At 45.8% G+C, this 21,881-nt stretch overlaps 1 protein-coding gene across 4 annotated transcripts in view; it reads left to right on the plus strand.

Annotated features, from left to right (window-relative positions):
• Positions 1 to 21,881, plus strand: part of LOC141172392 (serine/threonine-protein kinase SBK1-like) — a 76,118-nt gene that overhangs the window by 43,853 nt on the left and 10,384 nt on the right. For 3 of the 4 annotated variants that reach the window (XM_073656545.1, XM_073656542.1, XM_073656543.1), the window contains one exon: positions 11,474 to 11,673. In XM_073656545.1, coding sequence (XP_073512646.1) covers positions 11,482 to 11,673 — 192 coding nt within the window. In that variant the 5' untranslated portion in view covers positions 11,474 to 11,481. Of the gene's footprint in view, positions 1 to 10,964; positions 11,071 to 11,473; positions 11,674 to 21,881 lie in introns of all 4 variants that reach the window. The other variant, XM_073656544.1, reaches the window with a different exon arrangement.

Genomic DNA, 21,881 nt, shown 5'->3' on the forward strand with positions numbered 1-21,881 from the left:
CACACTGTTAGATCCCTGGTACAAAAGTAAATTTGCAGAAATTATTCCTGCCATAGAAAGGGATGCACGCATGCAGGAGTATCAGCAGAGACTGTTGCAGAATCTTACATGTGCTTTTCCACAAAATACCAGTGGTGCACGTAGTGAATCTCACAGTTCCAACTTGCCAACCGTGGGACCGTCAAGTGTTCAGCACTCAAACCGTAACAGAACCACAGTATCTGCTGGTAACATCAATTTTGCGGAATCATTTCACCACTTTTTTAGCCCATCCTTTGCAAGGCCACAGGAGACAAGAAGTCTGACACATAGTCAACGCCTAGAGACGATGGTACAGGAGTATCTCCAAGTAAACATTGAAGCCACGACTGTGTCACTGGACCCTTGCTCTTTTTGGGCTTCCAATCTGGATAAATGGCCGGAGCTAGCCACTTACGCCTTGGAGATCTTGTCATGCCCCGCAGCCAGCGTTCTGTCTGAACGTGTGTTCAGCGCTGCTGGTGGTGTGCTGACAGATAAGCGCACGCGGCTCTCCACTGATAATGTAGACAGACTCACGTTCATAAAGATGAACAAATCATGGATCCGAAACGACTTTTCTACCCCTGTGTCATCCTGGGGAGAGTAAAAGCTTGATGATTGGTTAAAATCACCCTACCAACCGTTTTAAGCTTTCAAATTACTAATCATGTTTATCTGTATCTTGGCTGGAAAATAATTTGGGCTTTCTAGCAGTGTGCAGCACTGATTCTATTAGGCCATCTATAATAAGCTCCACCAGATTTAAAATTACTAATCATGTTTATCTGTATCTTGACTGGAAAATAATTTGGGCTTTGTAGCAGTGTGCAGCACTGATCCTATTAGGCCATCTATACTAAAGCTTCACCAGATTTAAAATTAATAATAATTTTTAGCTGCATCTAGCCCGGAAAATAATTTTGGGGCTCCGAGATGCGCAAGACACATAAGTGCCTTCTTGCTGCACTACCTGCAGCATGACCCTCATATTGTCAGAATTCGAAGTAATCATGACTACTGGGTTGCCACACTCTTAGATCCCCCAAACTTTTCGATCAACCTTTTCATTTTAATAAAGACCAAAAAAATGGTCATTTTTGAAATTATAAGCATTAGCAGGTTGTTAGAAACTGAAATCAATCAGTTTTCAACTCAAAACTTTATTCTAGGTGATGTTACATTTTCACATAGGACCCCTTGTTCGAAAGGAGCTTCTGAACTCTCTCGTCCATTGAATTTGTCAGGTTTTGGATGGTTTCTGCTTCAATTGTTTTGCATGAGGACAGAATACCCTCCCAGAGCTGTTTCTTAGATGTGAACTGCCTCCCGCCATCATAGACACTCCTTTTAATGATGCTCCAAAGGTTCTGAATGGGGTAGAGGTCAGGGGAGCATGGGGGTCACACCATAAGTTTGTCCCCTTTTATGCCCATATCAGCCAGAGATGCAGATGTTTTATGTGCAGCATGAGATGGTGCATTATCATGCAGAAAAATGATCTTGCTGTGAAATACACGGTTCTTCTTCTTGAACCATGGCAGGAAGTGCTGTTTGAGAAAATCCACATACATTATGGAGTTCATCTTTAGCGCCTTCAGGGATCCTAAAGGGGCCGACAATCTCTCTCCCCATGATTCCAGCCCAAAACATTACTCCACCTCCTCCTTGTTGGCGCTGTAGCCGTGTTTGCGTGGGATGTCCATCAACCAGCCATCCTCCACTCCATCCATCTGGACCATCGAGCGCTGCACGGCACTCATCCGTGAACAAAACAGTTTTGAAATCAGTCTTCATGTAATGTTTGGCCCACTGGAGACGTTTCTGCTTGTGTGAAGTGGATAGAGGAGGTCGACAGGATGGCGTATGCACAGCTGCAAACCTCTGAAGGACCCTGCATCTTGTTGTTCGGGGGACGTTGGAGGCACAAGCAGCTTCAAAAACTTGTCTGCTGCTATGACAAGGCTTTTTTGCCGCTGCTCTTTCAACATGACGTAATTGCCTGTAGGAAAGAGTCCTCAATTTGCCCTTATCAGCACGCACACGTGTGTACTGTGAATCAGCTACATACTTCTTGATTGCCAAGACACTTCATCCTGATCATCGCACAATGTTGATTGTAGTCATGCCTTGACCTAAACACTCCACAATTTGTTGCTTCTCAGCAGCCGACACATCCTTTTTCTTTCCCATTTTGGCAGAAAATGTAGGCTGCTTAATAATGTGAGACAGCCTTCTTAAGTAGTCTTGCCTTTCATTGGACACACCTGCCAAACTAATTAGCACAGGTGTCTGCAATTGCTTACAGTGATATAAAGAGCCCTGACACACATCACCATCAATGAGTTTAACTGACAAACAAACAAATTCTTCCCTTATCACTCCTAAACACTTTTTGCATAATAATTTGGAACACAGTGTACATGTGCTTTTCCACAAAACACCAGTGGTTCACGTAGTGAATCTTACAGTTCTAACTTGCCAACCGTGGTCTGTATGGAGTTGTTCAATAAAGGGCCCAAAATTAAGATAACATAGATGGGAGAGGTCTCTATGAATAGGAATTCCTAAGTATTTGATACCCTGTGAGGGCCAGGCAAAGGGAAAGTTGGACTGGATGGAATCCTATATGGATTTGGGGAGGGAGACATCGAGGGCCTCAGACTTCGCTGCATTGATTTTAAAATTTGACCATGTAACAAAGTGATCTATTTCAGCCATAACAGCATGGATGGATATATGTGATTGAGTGATATATACTAGGACATCATCAGCAAATAGAGAGCACTTGTACTCGGTGCCTCCCACCTCAATCCACCTAATATTGGGGTTATGGCGAATTGATGAGAGCAGGTGCTCCGTCACTAGGATGTATAAGAGAGGGGACAGAGAACATCCCTGCCTTGTCCCATTGGTGATTGTGAAAGGTGATGAAAATGTTCTGACGCGCCCCCTGGGCCTTGGGACACCCGGAGCCGGACCCTTTTTGGTGGATGCTGGTGGTTGTAGTCTTCGTGGCGGCAACCCGGTTCCGTGGCTCAGGGCAGTCAAACCAGTGGCGGAACTATTTATGTGGTTTTGATGTTTAAATGTCCGACTACGCCACCCGTGGATTGCGGTCAGAGTGAACCGCCGCTCCAGGGCAGACCGCTGAGGCTGGTGTTGTGGGTGCAGCAGAGCGTAGCATAACTCCCCACGGGAGGAGTATAGCCTCAGGGCAGTGTATGCGGAGGATGGGGGTGATGGTGCAGGGCAGCAGCAGTAATGACACGGAGTCAGTGATGCAGTCCAGGGCCTTTACTCACAGTTCTTATTATCCAGACCACGTCTGCAGGTAACGGCTGCCCACGTCGTACTGTGCTCACCAGGTGAGGGGCTCAGACAACTCCCAGATAACTTTGGAGTGCTTCACAGGACCCCCTTTGTGTGTCCTTTGTCTGGCCTTTCTTACCAACCCTTCTGTCCGGCTGCCTCGGGCCTCCTCTTGGTAAACTTGGCGCCAGTTTCCCTGACCCTATGTGGTGCCTTCCTAGCGGGTGTAGCGAGGGGCTGCGCCACATAAAATGTCACAGCCTCCTGTTTCTAGCTGAGGGTCGTTTCCTGCCTCCACTAGTTTCGGGGACCGGTCTCCCCCTTTGGCCTGACCCCTCCACGCAGGTGGATTCGGGCGTGCGGTGGCGACTCGCCCGTCCGCACCCCTGAGATCCCTTCGTTCCTCGTTCCTGGAGCCTTCTCCGCTCCTCTTCCTTCCTTCTCCCTCTTCCAGGCCTGGGTCTCTGTTACTAGGCCCGCCTCCGGAGCAGAGCTCATGCAGAGCCCCTGCTCCCTGCCACTTCTGCTCAGACTTCTCTGCACTGAACTAAGATGGTGCCCACCTTTTATACTCCCTTCTCAATGCACCCAGGAACTGCTTCCTCCCTGCTCCTGCACTACAGGGTTCCCCTTCCTCAGTGTTCCCTCCCCCCACTCCAGCCAGGGACAGGGACTGTCGTGCCCATCTCAGGGGCATATTGGTCGCCCTGCCCCACGGCAATGTGGTGTAATGCATGCAGGTGTCGGGTCCTGATCCACACTACATCCTTACCTGAGAGTGAGATATCACACCTCTGGGTGAGGTGCAATACCTCTGTAGCAACCGAGCCCTCAGGGTGCTACAGTTCCATTTATCTTCAGCCTAGGTGACGTATTGCGATACAGGGCCGTGATTTTGGCTATAAAAGGGTCCCCTAGACCCCTACCCCAAGCTTTTTAAGAGAATCATATATGGCGTGCCAGGAGACTCTATGGAATGCTTTCTCAGCATCCAACGAGAGTATCTAATTACAAATTTTTAACTGCATCTAGCCCAGGAAATACTTTGTGCCTAGTAGCAGTGTCTGCTAGTCAGCGGATTATCCCGGCTGTTAACCAAGCTACACCACCTGTAGTTTGGACACTTAATTTTTTCAAAGGAAATGCTTCGGGACCACGGGATACTCAGTGAAGAGCATCAGGAGGCACCCCAAGGCATAGGGGCTGGGACTGGCAGTAGGATGCCTTGCGGTGGACAGCCGAGCTCGATCCTTATAAAAGCTTTTTAACTGCAGCAGCTTTAGTGGACGCTACTGGAGCTGGAATTACGCGGCTGCTGGCATGAGACTTGCCCTCCAATAGATCCTTGTAAATGGATTTAAAGTGTATTCATTCAAATTAGAGAGACAATTTAAATTAAAAAGCTTAGAGCTGCCTCCACCACAGGGGGGCTCGCTCGACCCACCAGCGGACAGGCACCAGTATTGGGAGAGGGGGGCTGGCCGTCAGGGTTCACCGCGGCTCTGGCACAAACCCGGCGACGCGGAGGTGGCACGGGCAGGAGCGGACTGAACGTGTCGGCTTCTCACTTTTTGGATTTTAGAAGGGCATGACATGCCTATATCTGTGTCTCCCCCTCCTTTTACTCCTCCACCTCTTTTCTTTTCGCATGACTATATGTACTTGTCACTTTTCCATGTGTTAGTTGTGTCTTCTGAGCAGTTTGTCAGCTTTTGGACACCTTTGAAGGTGTTTTCTATGTGTTTCTATGTGTTTTTGTTTGCCTGCCATTGGTTTTAACGGTGTTCGAAGGTGTTCGACGAACCGAACTCGAACACTACGGGGGTGGCTCAACACTATTACCTAGTTTCTTCTGAGCGTGTTGATACCCTACATGTGGTCATAAACCTCCGTTTGAACACACGTCAGGGCTCGGAAGGAAAGGAGCACCATTTGAATTTTGTAACACAAATTTGGTTGAAATAGATTGCAGGCACCATGTCGCGTTTGCACGGCCCCATAAGGCACACAAATAGCAGTGACCCCATTTTGGAAACAACACCCCTCCAGGATTTGATCCGGGGGTAAAGTGAGCAATTTGAACTCACAGGTACTACACAGAAATTGTAGGTCATCATATTGAAAACTTTTATTTCATTTTTTTTAAATGTTGCTTTAGTCCTAAATTTTTCACTTGTGCAAGAGGTAACATGAAAAAGTGGACCCCACAGTTTGTTACCCACTTTCTTCTAAGCGTTTCGATACCTCACTTGCAGTCAAAAAGTACTGTTTAGACAAATAGTAGGGCTTGGGAGGGAAGAAGCGACATTTGGTATTTGGAATGTTAATTTGGCTAGAATAGATTGCAAACACCATGTCTCATTTTGCAGAGGCCCTGAGGTGTCAAAACAGCAAAAACCCTACAAATGAAGCTATTTTGTAAACTAGACCCATCAAGGAATTGATGTAGGGATGTGCTGAACTAGTTGAACCCGGAGGTGCTTCACAGAACATTTTAAAATGTGGATGTGGAAATGAAAATGTATTTTTTTCTGCTAAAATGTTGTTTTAGCCCCCAAATTTGTTACACAATTTCTCCCAACTGCAATAATACCCTATGTGTGGACAAAAACTGCTGTTTGGGCGCATGACAGGGATTGGAAAGGAAAGGGCGCTATTAGATTTTTGGAGCATAAATTTGTCTGGAATAGATTGTGAATGCCATGTCGCATTTGCAGAGCCACTGACATGCCAAAACAGCTGAAACTCCCCATGAGCGACACCATTTTGGAAACTAGACCCATCAAGGAATTCTTCTAGGGTGTACTCAGCATTTTTAACCTACAGGTGATTCACAGAACTTTATAACATTTAAATGTGAAAAAAAAATCTTATTTTTTCCACTAAAATACTGTTTTAGCACCAAATTTATAATTTCCATGAGTAATAGGAGAAAATGAACCCAAAATTTCTTAGATAATTTTTACTGAACGTAGCATTACCCCATGTGTGGTTGTACACTACTGTTTGAGCACACGGCGGCAGGGATCGGATGGGAAAGAGCGCTACTTGGCTTATAGAACACAGATACTGTTTGAATAGATTGTGGGCGCCAATAGCTGAACCCCTGAGGTGCCAGAACAGCAAAAACCACCACAAGTGGCTCCATATTGGAAACTTCACCGTTCAAGGAATTCATCTAGGGGAATAGTGAATATTTTGAACGCACATGTGCCTCACATAGTTTTATAGCATTGAGAAGTGGAAATATAACATTTTAGTGGTAAAAAGTATTTTTTTTTACTTGCTGCAAATTTGTCACTTACAGAAGGGTTAATAGGCAAAAATGGACCCCACAATTTATTGCACAATTACTCCCAAGTGCTGCGATGCCCCATATGTCATCAGAAACTACAGTTAGGCCACACATCAGGGCTGAGAAGGCAGGAGCACTATTTGGCTTTTAGAGCCCTAGAATAGTTTGTAGGCGACGTTTGCGGGGCCCTTAATGTGTCAGAACAGCAGAAAAACCACAAAAGGTGTCCCTTGAATTCATCTATGGCTGCAGCAACTATTTTGTAATATCCACACTTTTTTTCTAGAGAATTGCAAATATGCCAGTTTAGTGCCCATACATTGTGTGCCCATACAGTGTAGTGTACCCCATCTATTGTAGCGCCCCCGTACATTATGCCCAGCTTGTGCTTCTGGAGACACGCACCCCGTGAATTGTTAAAGGAAATCTGTCACCAGTTTTTTAGTATCCCAACAAATACCACCACCTTTTTCTGCTGTTGTTATGTGTGTCACCCCAGGTCTGGATGCCACAAACATTAAAGGCTGTGTCTGAGAGCAGGAGGGAGGTTCCCTGGTCAGGGACCATTAGCATGCAGCACCTCCTGTCCCAGGTGAGTAGGGGGAGCAGGCTTCCCCTATAAAAGCTGGAACTGAGGGCAGGCTTAGGGAGACCAGGACCCACTTCTGAAGCATCCAGAAGGGTTCCCAGAGGAGAGGGACAGGTCAGCCGCAGCTGAGGAGTCCGGGAGGCATAGGAGGAACAGCAAGCCAGGGACTGAGGCAACGAGAGCCGGTCCTGGCTGAGAGAGAGAACTACACAACCAGACACTGGGGTCCGAGGCTGACAGGGTTGCAAGCCCGGCAAAAGATCACCAACCCGCGAGGGATTTCAGGTCCCTTGGCCTGAGTAGCCTGGAGGCTCCGCCACACAGAGGGACCGGTACAGCACGGAGAATCCACAGGTACCTAAGGCCCGAGTCGCAAGCTATACAGGCGTAGTACACGGCCAGCTCAGGGACGTGGGCTATCACACCATGAAAAGGGGGATAGTCAGCAAGGGCAGAGAGGGAACGGTAGGCCTACCCACTCACCCTGACCAGTGGGGCTCACCCGAATGCCCTCAGACACCCAGGCCCATTCCTACACTGTACTCCTGGTGGGTCAGTGATAACATCTGCAGTAAAAGACCCTGGACTGCATTATTGGACTCTGTGTGATTTCTGTTGCGCCTGCACCATCACCCCCAGCATCCTATTACACTGCCCTGAGGCTACACTCTTCCCGTGGGGAGTTATCCTATCCCTGTGCTGCATATATACATCAGCGGTCTGCCTTGCAGCGGCGGTCCTCCCTGACCGCAATCCACGGGTGGCATAGTCAGACATTCAGAACCCTACAAATAGACTGCCACAGCAATTGGTCTGACCACCCTGAGCCACGGGATCGGGTTGCCACTACTACCCCCATCATTGCACTGAAGCCCGGTTCCGAGTGCCCCACGGCCCAGGGGGCGAGTCATATGTGTTTCACAAATGATTACATTGTCTCCTGACTCCCCCTGTACACTTCAAAAATGCAATTTGATTTTGTCCCGCTTTGTATTTAAATGAGGCTGGTCCAGTCAGATGGGCATCCTTCTTGCGGCGCCTGTTCCTCCTTTCTGCTAGTAAAAGCCATCCTCCGGCACTGATTGATGTGGATGACATGTCCTGCATCATCCACATAGCTGAACGAAGTCTTGCACCTGCGCAGTAGCTTCGCCGGCCGCGCAGGCGCACTTTGCTCTTACCTACTGCAGGCAGCGCAAAGCACATCAATGCATGTGCCTGCAGTAGTACTTTTGAGGTGTACAGGGGGAGTCAAGAGGCTATGTAATCATTTGTGGAATGCATAACAACAGCAGAAAAAGATCGTGGTATTTGTTGGGATACTAAAAAACTGGTGACAGGTTCCCTTTAAGTGTGCTTTCCCAGCTACAATAATGCCAAACACGTGGCCTCTTACTGCAGTTTAGGCACAGTGGGGCTCAGGAGGAGGGGGATTTGGGAGCACAAATTGCACTGGATTTTATTGGGGGGGGGGGGAATGGGAGCTGTATCGCTTTTCCAGAGTCTTTGTTCTACCAGTAACGTGGAATCCCCAATATTTTCAGTGACAGATGACGCACCTGAGTGGGAGCTGGTTTTGTGTGGGATAAATTAAGATTTTATTGGTAACATAACATTTTTTGATCGCTTCCAGTATAAGGCTGGGATCAGATTCTTGTGTTCTGTGCTGAGCACTTATGAGGGGGTTTCCGCGTAAATCCCACAAAAATGTGATTAAGACGAAAACCCCGTGGGAACCACTCATTATTATGAGACAAATAGAGATGCTTTGGACTCCTGTTTGCCGTCCGGTTCTGATGGTATCCATCTTTTAAGGTGTTCACAGAATTGTGGTGGTCCACACTTGTGCGCTAAAAAGACACCTAAAATGATGGGACACCGCCGGAACACAGACCAGTCCAAAGTAGCTCCATCTGTCTCACAAGTGAGAGGTTCCATCCAGGGTTTTGTCTGAGTTGTGTTTTTTATGATCTACATGGAAACTCAAATGTAAGCACTCAACGGAGAGCGCAGGGTTAATGTGACCTGACCCTTGTTCCAATTTTTGGGAGGTAGAATAAACAAATAGAAAACAGTACACGAATAGTTCTTATTTTTATTTTTGCGCGGTTCACCATACGGTATAAGTGATAAGGCAGATTTATTCTCCGGGTCAGTGCGATTACAACGATACCAGATTTATATAGTTTTTTTTTCGGTTTTGTTGCTGTCACACAGTAAAAATGCTTTTTTTAAAGAAAAATGGATTTATTGTCCCCATATTCTGAGAGCAGCAACTTTTTTATTTTTTGGGGAACAGAACTGTATGAGGGCTTATTTTTTGCGCGACGAGTTGGAGACTTTTTTGATACCATTGTGGGGAACATAATGTTTTTTGATCACTTTTTCAGAATTTTTAGACGCAGAATGAACAAAACCCAGCAATTCAATTATTGTTTTCAGTTTTTTTTTTGCAGGGTTCACCGTGCGGTAAAAGTGATAAGACCAATTTGTTCATCCACTCAGTAGAAAACAGCGATACCAGATTTATATTGTTTTTGTATGCTTTGCTATTTTTACACACTGTAAGCAATATTTTAGAAATATTTATTTGTTTTTGGACTCTGTTCTTATTATAACCCCTTGGCGTCAGAGCCAGTTTTTTACCTTTATTCCAGACCATTTTTTTTTCACTTTTCTATTTTCACGTTCTAGGATCAATAACTTTTTATGTTTTTGGAGGCAGATATATCAGATGTTGCTTTTTCCGTAATGAGAAGTATTTATCAAAGGCATAACCATGTTGAGGTACATATAACTATACTTTTATTAACTCTGTATGGAAAGGAATATAAACAAAACAACAATTTTGTTATATGAAAGCCATAAGGGTCACTATTTTCTGCCAGTGGAGCTGAATGTGGGCTTATTTTTTGTATGATTGCCTGTAGTTTTCATTAGTGCCATTTTGTCATACAGGTCACTTTTTTGATAACTTTTTATTTACTCTTTGGGAGGTAAAAAGAACAAAAAACAGCAATTCTATGTTTGTTCATCTTTTGTAAATACCATTCACCATATTTCTCACATTAGCTTTATACTTTGGGTTTATTTGATCACAGTAATACCAAATTTATTTAGGTTTTCAATCATATTTTGCTACTTTTGCACAGGAAATGACTTTAAAAAGAAAAATTATTTTTCAGTCATCATATTCTGATACATACAGTTGAAACCAGAAGTTTACTACACTATATAAAAAGACACATATCCATGTTTTTCTCAATATCTGACATGAAATCAGAATAAACCTTTCCCTTTTTAGGTCAATTAGGATTACCATAATTTGTAATATTTGCCAAATGCCAGAATAATGAGAGAGAGAGAATGTTGTAAGGCATTTTTATTACTTACTGCAAAGTCAAAAGTTTATATACATTTCATTAATATTTGGTACCATTGCTCTTAAACTGAATGACTTGGGTCAAACGTTTGGGATATCCTTCCACAAGCTTCTCACAATCTAGGCCAACCCCTTCTTGAACTTAATGTTCGGCCATCATAAAATAAAACAAACTATACTCCTCTCCCGTGCCGACTCCATTCCAGCAGTGTCAGCACTGTCGGTCCTGGGGCTGTGATGTGGTGGAATGACACGTGATGCCCAGAGCCCAATCAGCGCCGGCGTCCCTGTCCCCATCTTTGGACAAATCGAACGTGAAGAAGCAGCCAGGGCTGCAGCTGACTTCCTCTTCATATTTATTTCGACAGGAGGCGGGGACAGTGGCGCCAGCGCTGATTGGGCTCCTTGCATCACATGTCAGTCCACCGCATCACAGACCCTGGACCACGAGTGCCAACACCGCTGGAACAGGAGGTCAGTATAGGTTTTTTATTTTATTGCGGCCAAACTTTAAGTTCAAGATGGGGTTGTCCAAGTAGTGGCCAACCCCTTTAACACAGCAAAGGATAGAAGAAGCTTGGTAATTTATTTATCCATCAGTGAAAATCACTGACGCACTCATAGTAAAAACTGACACATTGACCACACGCTGTTAACAATGGTACCATTTTTTTACCTGCTTGTTTAAATGTGGACGTGTGAATAAGGCTTAAAGTGCATGAAAAAAGAAAATATGGGCATGAAAAAGATGGCGATATACATTTAATTGTCTTCTCTGTAATGTTTTGTGCTTAATAGTATTAATAACATTGAATATTATTTTACATACCGTACATAGCCTAAGAAAGAAATAATGAATTTTTTTTTACACTTTTAGGGAATTTAATGGCTCTGAAGTTCATGCAAAAGAACAAGACAGATCTTCACATGTTCCTCATTGAGTATTGTGTTTCACTATGCTTATCAATTCATCCATGCATTATCAATACTTTTGGAATTGCCTTTCAGACAGAGAGACATTACATATTTGCACAAGAAATAGCACATGATAATCTTTTCTCTATTTTGAAACCTCAGGTATGTATTAAAAAAAAGTGGTTGCAAAAGTTTTAAGATGTTTTAGGTCATGTTTCCATCATTAGTATTTGGTGCGTTTCCATTGTTGCAGAGTTTCGGCAGCATTTCTGCACCTATTAGCTAAGATTATTTGCTTTTTTTAGTGCGTTTTTTTTACATGTTTTTGATGCTGCGTTTTTTCTCTTTTTGATGTATCATCTTTTAAATAAAGCGGTTTTGTTTTTGATACCTCCTGGAATTTGGCTTTGATAAAACTTTATTGATCGTTATGTACACATTAAATGCATTTTTTCCACAGCGGAAACACACTTAAATTCTTATGCGTTTTTCCCTGTGGATTTTCCACATTTGATGCAATTTTATGAAGAAAATTTGCACATACAACTCAGCGTACCTGCAAGAGAAATTGACAAGATGCAGATTTAGCACACGCACCGCAGGTCAGTTTATGTAGCATAAAAAGCCACAGTAGAAATGAAATTTCTATAAATCCCATCTGCGGTGCTGGAGCTGTAAGTCGCTGCATTTTTTGCATAGCAAAAATATGCGGGGGCAAAATCTCACCAAAAATTCATCATTGTAATTTAGATAGGGTTTATTTTTTTTTCCAGTATTTTTTTCTGCACCAATTCCAGAGTGGTAAACAGGAAATACATTGAGTACAATATGTGTGTTTGCGCTGCATTTTTGCCGCTTTTTTATGTGCATTTTTCAGTGTTTTAACTTGCGTATTTTCTCCAGTTATTTGATTGGGTGAAATAAATTGGATCGACATGCTTCAGATTTGAAAAAAATGCCCAGCAGCTCAAAAAACGCAAAGAAAATAAATGCAGAATGTGATTGAGATTTTGAAATCTTATTCACTTTGCTGGTAAAATGCAGCATTTTTAATGCAGAAAAAAAATGTCAAAAAAAAAAACGACACTGTGAACATACCCTTATAGTTCTATTATATGTAGCATCCACACAGTTTAATCTTGATTGTTGAGCTGCACCTGTACAGTACTTGCAATTTGAAACAATGGGAATGCCAAGTGCAAGCTGCCAACCAGTGGCAAACTGTATGCATCAACAGCGCCAGCAACAGCAAATGTACAATTTGCTGTTATTTTGTTGACTCAATAAGGGTATGTTCACACTAAGGTTTTTTTAAGACTTTTTAGACCAGAAACTGAGCGGAAACTCTTCAAAATCCTCCTGAAAAATTCATTACTAAACTGGGAGTATGGGCTAAATTTCCACTACAAAAAACTGCAAAAAGACTCAGTGTGAATATACTCTAAGGGCTCTAATACAAATTTTAAGTTTTGATCAGGTTTTAACTAGGTTAAAACCAGGTATGAATCATAAAAGGCAAATACATGTATATTTTCTTGTCTTTTTGAATCCATGGCTTGTTTTGGCTTAAAAGATGAGAACTAAAAAAACCTAAACAAAACCTGAAATATGAAGTAGGACTCTTACAGAAAATCACATTGTATGATTTTTACATAATTAATTTACATTTCATTGCATGAAATAAGTATTTGATACAACAGAAAAAACTGAACTTAATATTTGGTACAGAAAGCTTTGTTTGCAATTACAGAGGTCAGATGTTTCCTGTAGTTCTTGACCAAGTTTGCACACACTGCAGCAGGGATTTTGGCCCACTCCTTCATACAGATCTTCTCCAGATCTTTCAGGTTTTGGGGCTGTCGCTGGGCAACATTGAGTTTCAGCTGGCATGAGCAAGGGGACGTTGCAAGCCATACAGGATTTTAATTTAGTTTCAGCTCCCTCCAAAGATTTTCTATTGGGTTCAGGTCTGGAGACTGGCTAGGCCACTCCAGGACCTTGAAATGCTTCTTAAGGAGCCACTCCTTAGTTGCCCTGGCTGTGTGTTTTGGTCATTGTCATGCTAGAAGACCCAGCCATGACCCATCTTCAATGCTCTGTAAGGTGGCTAACGGACACAGTCGATGGGAGATATGTATCAGAGAAGGCTGACCTCTGTGATGTTGCTCTAGTGCACCTATATACGAAGAGGACTGGTGCACCTGGGGCTGGGTTACGGGCAGCTGTGAGAGATGGGCGGGTCTGGCAGCCCACATACCTCACCTCTGGGTGTGGTTAAAATATAAAATGGAGGCCAATGTTTGGCACATGGTCTGTGTTTGGAGGGAGAAGGCATCCTTTGTGTTGTTGTCTCCAGACTGAGCCAGTGTACTGGATGCTACCTAGCCTGTGTGTCCACAGGACTGGCTAACCAGACACTTTGCCTAAAGGACTCTTTACTTTGTTTGCCTGAACAGAAGGCTGTTTGTTTTCCTTTTGTTTTTTCCTGGGTTTATGAAGTAATAAACCGACATGGACATTTAAAGGAACATGCCTCCTGTTTGCCTCTTGACGCACCTGAGTGAGTAGAACCCCCACAATTGGTATTAGCGGTGTGGGCAGCGTTCCCAGCAGATACGTGTGACTGCTACAGGAAGGACTGCATGTCCTGGGTAAAGTCTGCCAGACTAGCAAGCAGACTTCACCCAGCAAGCGACGCCAGACAAAATGGAGGACCTACTGAAACACCTGGTCCAGTGGCAGCAGCACCAGCAGGAGACCAACAGGCTGTTGTTACAGCAGATCCAGAAGAACCAGCAGGAGCAGCAGCAGATGCAGCTTCTGGCAACCGCCATCCAGGACAGGACGAGCGCCCCAACCCAGAGTCCGGCTGATGACTCCCCCGTCCAGAAGGCGGTAAGACGGGCCTTGAAGAAGATGACCCCTGGGGATGATGTGGAAGCATTTTTGACTGTATTTGAAAGGATTGCTGAGAGGGAGAAACTTCCGCCAGAGCAGTGGGCACAGGTGCTGGCGCCATACCTGACGGGGGAGCCCCAGAAAGCTTACTATGACTTAGCTTTGCAGGATGCTGAGGAGTATTGCAAACTCAAAACCAAATTTCTGGTGCACTTGGGGATGACGATGTCTGTCAGGGCACAGCGGGTCCACCATTGGGCGTATCACCGGGACAAACCCCCTCGCTCCCAAATGTTTGACCTTTTGCACCTGATCCAAAAATGGCTGCAGCCGGAGCCCTCTATGCCTGCACAGATGGTAGAGCGGGTGGTGATTGACCGCCATACTGGGGGTCCTAACAATGGTGGGACCAAAAGCTGGTGGGACGTCCAAGGTCCAAAGGGGCGGGAGAGGTAATGCCCAAGGTCCCTAAGGTGATGTCATTTGTTGGAAGTGCCACGGCCCAGGCCATATAGCCGCCCATTATCCCCTGACTCCTGAGCAGATGGACTGCAGCATGGGACGCCGCTGTTCATACTTTGTGTATCCGGCCTGCAGTGAGAACTGTCCACCTAGCAAGGGGCCACAAGCATGTCCCGTGAAGGTGAACGGTTGGCAGGTAATGGGACTGCTAGACTCTGGGAGGGCCACACTCCCTCTCCAACTGATCCCAGGGAAAAAGGTTTTCGTACGGTGCATTCATGGTGATGCTAAGGACTACCCCATGGCCAGAGTTGACATTGAAATGGCCCACGGTTCTGAGTCCCATGAGGTCGGCGTCATCCAGGACTTGTTGCACCCCATTATTATAGGCCGGGACTTTTGGTTGTTTTTGGATATGTGGGGGAAGAGTTCAAGGTTTGCTGGCTCGGTTAAGAAACCAGTTAACACTGAAGAGGTATCACCACACCCAGAGTTGGAAGGGATTCCCTTTTGTGTTCTGGTGGGTGATGAGGAGGTAGTGTCCCCTGAGTCTGACATTCCGGAGTTAGGGGTGACCAGCGAGAATTTTAGGACCGCCCAACATAGGGACCTAACTCTGAGGGAAGCCTATAACAATGTCACCTTCATAAATGGGATTGCACAGGAACCGGGAGCTGACACCAGAGTTCCCTATTTTATGTTGAGTGGGGAGTGGTTGTACCAGGTTACGAAAGTGAGGGAGGAGCTTGTGGAACAGTTAATAGTGCCGGGTCCCTTTAGACGGAGGGTGTTGGACATGGCCCATTCACGTGAAAAAACATAGGAATGGATCATGCAGAGGTTCTATTGGCTTGGATGTCACCAGGAAATATTAAAGTATTGCAGGTCCTTGCCTACGTGCCAGTTAACCGCCCCCACCTCTCACTTTCTAAGTCCCCTCATGCCATTGCCCATTAGTGAAGTGCCGTTCGAGAGAATTGCTATGGACTTGGTCGGTCCCCTGGTTAAATCTGCTCGTGGGCATATATTATATATTGGTCATCCTGAACTATGCCACTCGCTATCCTGAAGCAATCCCCCCCTTAAGAAACTTCTCCGCAAAGAGTATAACCTGTGAATTGGTCCACGTTTTTTCCCGGACAGGTTTACCAAAGGAGATCCTGACCGACCAGGGAACACCTTTTATGAGTAAGGTGATGAGGGAGTTATGCATCCTCAGACAGATGGCCTTGTAGAAAGGTTTTAATAAAACGCTGAAAAGTATGCTAGGAAAGCCATAAAAAAGGACGGTAGAGACTGGGACTGTCTCCTATAGTATCTGTTGTTCTCTATCCAAGAGGTTCCACAGGCCACTATGGGGTTTTTGCTGTTTGAACTCCTGTATGGCCAACAAGGGTCTCCTTGATATAGCAGGAAGCTGAAGTCACGCCCCACAGAAGTGTCATCGAGCACGTTGCACTGATGCAGCAGAGGATTGCGTAGATGATGCCCATTGTAAAAGGACATCTCCTGCAGGCACAAGAAGCTCAGGCCAGGGTCTACAACCGGTCAGCCATAGTGAGGCAGTTCAATCTGGGAGACCAAGCCCTTGTGCTAACTCCTACTGTGGAGAGGAAATTCTTGGCCAAATGGCGAGGGCCGTATGAGGTGGTGGAGAAGCTTGGTGATGTGAACTATAAGTTTCATCAACCAGGAAGACAGAAACCTTACCAGATCTACTACATCAACCTCATCAAGCCATGACAAGACAGAGAGCCGGCTGAAACTCCGTGCTTGCTGGGCAAACCAGAAGGCGAGGTTGGAGATGTCACCAAAGCGGAGACACTGTCGAAGGTCCAAAAACAGCAGTGTCAGGAGTTGCTGCAGAAGAACAGGGACCTGTTCTCGGAATTGCCGGGGTGCACAAAAGTCATAGAACACAAAGTTCTGACGGAGCCACATGTGCGCGTACACTTGAAGGCTTATCAAATTCCGGAGGCCCGACGAGAATTGAACTCCAAGGAGGTGGAGCATACGTTTAAACTCGGGGTTATTGAAGAATCCAAGAGCGGTTGGTCGAGCCCGATTGTCCTGGTCCCAAACCCTCATGGCGAATGGAGATTCTGCAATGACTATTGGAAGTTGAATGAGATCTCCAAATTCGACCCATATCCGATGCCGCATGTCTATGAGCTGATTCAGAGACTTGGGCCAGCAAGTTACATAACCACCTTGGATTTAACAAAGGGATATTGGCAGATCCCCTTGTCACCGGTAGCCAAGGAGAAGACTGCGTTTTCTATGCCGGACGGATGCTTCCAATATGTCCAGATGCCATTTGGATTGCAAGGCCCCTGGCCACCTTCCACAGGGCCATGGGCCGATCCTTGCACTCCATAAGGAATATGCCGCAGCATACCTGGACGATATTGTAATCTTCAGCCCAGACTGGGGAAGTCATTTGGAAAAGGTCCATGCAGTGTTTGATGCCCTAAGAAAGGCGGGGTTTTCTATAAACCCAAAAAAATGTGCCATGGGTTAAGAAGCCAAATACCTGTGATATGTAGAGGGTAGAGGTGAGATCAAACCCCAAATCAGTAAAGTAGACCACGTTCGATGAAGCAAGTTAGAGCCTTTCTAAGGATCGTGGGATACTACAGGAGGTTCATCCCAAACCTCACCATGATGGCCGCACCCCTGACTGACCTCCTTAAGGGGACAAAATTAGCAATGGCCAAATGGTCTGAAGAGGGGGTGACGACCTTTCAAGAAATGAAAGGGGCTCTGTGTAAGCAACCGATTCTGGTTGCCCCCGACTTCAACAAAGAGTTTATACTCCAGATAGATGCCTCAGATGTTGGTTTAGGAGCAGTCCTTTCCCAGGAGATACACAGGGAGGAGCACCCTGTTCTCTACCTGAGTAAGAGCCGGTCTTCGTGTGAAAAGAATTATGCTGTCATAGAAAAGAAATGCTTGGCCGTAAAGTGGGCGGTGGACACACTAAGGTACTATCTATTGGGATGAAAGTTTAAATTGGTATCAGACCATGCCCCACTCAGATGGATGAGGGAAAAAGGGAAGAAATTCTAGGGTCACCCGCTGGTTTTTAGCCCTACAGGATTTCAACTTCCATGTAGAACATAGAGCAGGGAAGCTACATGGTAATGCCGATGCCCTCTTGAGAATCCCCTGTCTAGTAGTAGGTGCGAAGCCCTACCACTAGACAGAGAGGAAGGTATGTAAAGTGGCTAACGGACACATAGTTGATAGGATGTATGCATCACAGAGATGGCTGACCTCTGTGATGTAACCCGGAAAATTATTCTAGTGCGCCTAAGCACTAAGGGGACTGTTTGGTGCACCTGGGGCCGGGTTACGAGCAGCTGTAAGAGATGGGTGGGTCTGGCTGCCCACATAACTCACCTCTACCAATACCTAGCTAACTGAGGCAGTGGTACTGTCACAGGTTTACGGCAACAGAGAGGAGCCTGAAGACCGCACTGTCTGATTTCTCCTACTCCTGCACTAATTAGAAGCACTTCACCTTCATACTAAACATTGTAGGTTTCTTCTAGCAATGCAGGGGTTAATCTGTTCAGTTGAGAGCTCCTGGAAGCATACCTGCTTGATGCTCTCAGCTGTTCAGTGTTGGCCACTCCCCTCTCCTATATATACTCGCCTCTGGCAAGCAGGCATTGCCAGAGCTAGCATCATGCTGCATGGTTCAGGAGTAGGTCGAGTTTTGTTATTTGAGGAGGCATTTGGTGGATTTATCTAAAGACTGTTGCTTGGTTTTGGTTGTGTGCAAAGCCTCATGTTCTCCTACTTTGATTTTTCCCTTCATTCACTCCTCGGTGTTCCCCTCTGTTTGTGAGAGAATATTTGTACGATTGGTATTTTCCTTTATCTCTGTACGTATGCAAATTGCCTCTTCAGAGAAAAAGAGGACTTGTACTCTATAGCGCCACCTATTGGAAGTAGCAATCCTACAAGTCACAATCAACCCTTTAACGAGTCGTGCAATATGAGTTAGGATAAAAGCCAAATCAGAATCTCAATTTGCAGATACGGTGTTTCAGGCTGTTGGCCCTCGTCAGTGCAAAGTATGAGAACTGATTTGGCTAGGTGAGAGGCTCTGGACTGAGGTCTAAGGGGTAGCGTTTCTCCTCATGGAGAGTGACACATCAGCTCTCGCATGTCAAGGTAAGTAGGCTTATTCGCCATGCAATGCTCCTCTGGGAAATTTAATATGCAAATTGCCTCTTCAGAGAAAAAGAGGACTTGTACTCTATAGCGCCACCTATTGTGAAGTATCAATCCTACAAGTCACAATCAACCCTTTAACGAGTCGTGCAATATGACTTAGGATAAAAGCCAAATCAGAATCTCAATTTGCAGACACGGTGTTTCGTACGTATTAACTTGTAAGTCTGGTTGTTGTATTGCCATACACTACTACTCCCATCTGCCCTGGGTGGGGGAGGGAACAGACTAAGGGTCGATTCAGAAGCCCAGCAAGGTTTGTGGCCCCGATATCTTCGCCAAAGTAATCCGGGGAGCAGGAATAGCTAGGGTGCCCCTAGCGTCAGGGACAGGGGAGGAGCCCCTGGCCCTGGGATATCCTAAAAGAGTAGTGACAGGTAGACACAATAAATGTGTAGGGGAGATACTTGGCTGTAGTGTTTCCCTTATGGTTGGATGCTGCTGTGTGGTGCACCCACTGATGTTGAATAGAGTGGAGAATCGGAGATCCAATATTAGTTGAACAAAAAACTCACATTTGCCGATGGTTGAAAAGCTTGCTTGCTACAACATCCGTGGTACCAAGACACATTTAAAACATCAGCTAGCATCAGTAGACATACTGTCTCACCCAGGGGGATATAGGGGACTCGGTACCCGGGCCTTTTACCTTGCTTAGGATGTCATGGCAGTTGGCTCCCGGGCCCGTACTCTGGGGTCTCTCTTGAAAAAGGGGTTTTTAGTTAATAACAGTTTGTTTCGTGACGCCACCTGTGGTTTCCGGTAATGGTTACCGGCGCTGCTGCAGACCTCCGGGGGTGATGAGATGGCAGCTGGGATGTTTCTACTCCCCACAGGTGGAGTGAGCCCCCGGGGCAGGGTTGATGGAAGGGATACAGGTGAGAGATGGCCAGGTCAGGGGGAATGACGGACACGCACACAGGGGATTCACTTCAGTACCTTTACTGGTGTAACGGCAGGTATGGTCCAGGGTACTTGTTAGGAAGGGTGCACTTCAGGACTTCTCCCCAGTGAGCGGGTATAAGGCCTCCTGATCCGTGTTTCCCTCTCTCTAAGATACTAGCCAGCCTGGAACTTGGCCTAGCTTCTGTGTTGTGTTGCTGTCTCACCTGACCGCTTGGTAGTAGGACCTTTCTTTGGCAACCACTATCCCTGGATGCCAGGGCCTTCGTGGTTCCTAGTCCTGTTATTGCTGGTAGCTTCAGGATGACCCGGGGTCTGGAAGCCTCCTGGTAAGCCGGTAGTCCCTACTGGGTTTAGAGGACCCTGTAGGCGCGGACCCGGTGTCCGGTTTGTATCTTGGGTTGAGCCTCAGATGCTCCTCTGCCCCCTCAACTCCTCTCTCCTCTTTGCCTCCGGCCACACTCGGGGCCCTCAACTCAGCAGCAGACGTGCTGCGTCTTCACTGCTCTCAGTGGCAGCACACTCTCTGAACAACTAACTGACTACCTGGCTCCACCCTCCATATATATATATCCCTAACGGGCTCCCTCTGGTGGTATGAGGTGGAAGGGTGGAGGTGTCTGTTTGTAGTGAGGGCCTCTTGTGGAGAAGTCCGTCCATGCACCCTTTTGGGTCCTGTAGTACCTGTGGTAGCAGGGTGCCACATTCCTCCCTAGTACAATTTAGTACTCCTGGACTGAAGCATTTAAACAGGTAACAACAAGTAACAATAATAATTAATTAAAATAACAACAAGTAACAATAATTATAATAACAATAACAATAATAAAGTTACAGTAAGTCCCATAACCCAGTGTTCATTTCACCGATGAAAGTGCAAAAGGAGTAACATGAGGGACCCGCCTGAAAACCCTCAATGTAGGCCTTGGGCGTGGCTACAGGGCATAAGTGATCCAGGTGTTGGACCACGTCTTCGGCCACGCCAAACGGGTTTTTGTTCAATGGTCAAATAAGGGGGCACTTTTGATGAGTGCAACTATTTACAAGGACAGTTTTTGGCTGCTCACAGTCCTCAGCCTACAAGTCTTTATACCCTTACGGGTAACTAAAGGCACATATTATTTTCAGTTCACATAATAAATAGCAGTAGGCAATTCCCAACTGGGTAACTATTTACAATGTAGGCCCTTTGTACTTATTCCCTATACCTGGCAGGGATTTGATCTTGTGTGCTGCGTGTGGACCTTCGTAGCACTGTGGTGATACTGGTGTCTGTGCATGCACTCTCTGTTAACCTATCAGGTGTACGTGCTGGTAGATTATAAAACTGCCTCAATCTCTCTATGGGACTGGCAAGTGCACTGGTTACTGGGCCTTCAGGCTCTGCCTCAACGGGTGATCCTCCTCTGACTAGGGACTCTTCCTGTTCCTGAGCAGGTTCTTCTAGGAGCGCTCATAGGTTCTTCTTGTGGTTGATAGAAGTGTATTACTGGTATAATAACTGCTCCATCAAGTTGAGGCCAATCCGCAGGGAAATCTCCTAGAACTGTGTGAAGCACATCTTCCTTGGGTTCTTCCGGTGCTATAAGAGGTACTTCTTCTTCCGTTGTCTTCAGTAGACCTGGGCACACTTTCAAGTGGTCTCTTGAGACTGTTGCGGTTGTCTTACCTCCATCCTTACTGATCAGGCAGGTTTTACTGTTGTCAAATCTGGAGTTTAACACGGTGTACGGCTCTCTTTCCCACTGGTCATTGAGCTTGTGACCTCTTCTTTTCCGCTTTAGCACTATCTCTCCAGGTGCCAAGGGTTCTGCTGGTGCATATTTGTTATACTGCTCTTCCTGTCTTTCCCTCACCTTGTTTAG

Source organism: Phyllobates terribilis, unplaced genomic scaffold, assembly GCF_046119375.1.
Source record: "Phyllobates terribilis strain yellow unplaced genomic scaffold, ASM4611937v1 Scaffold_12__6_contigs__length_324123572, whole genome shotgun sequence".
NCBI lineage: Eukaryota > Metazoa > Chordata > Amphibia > Anura > Dendrobatidae > Phyllobates > Phyllobates terribilis.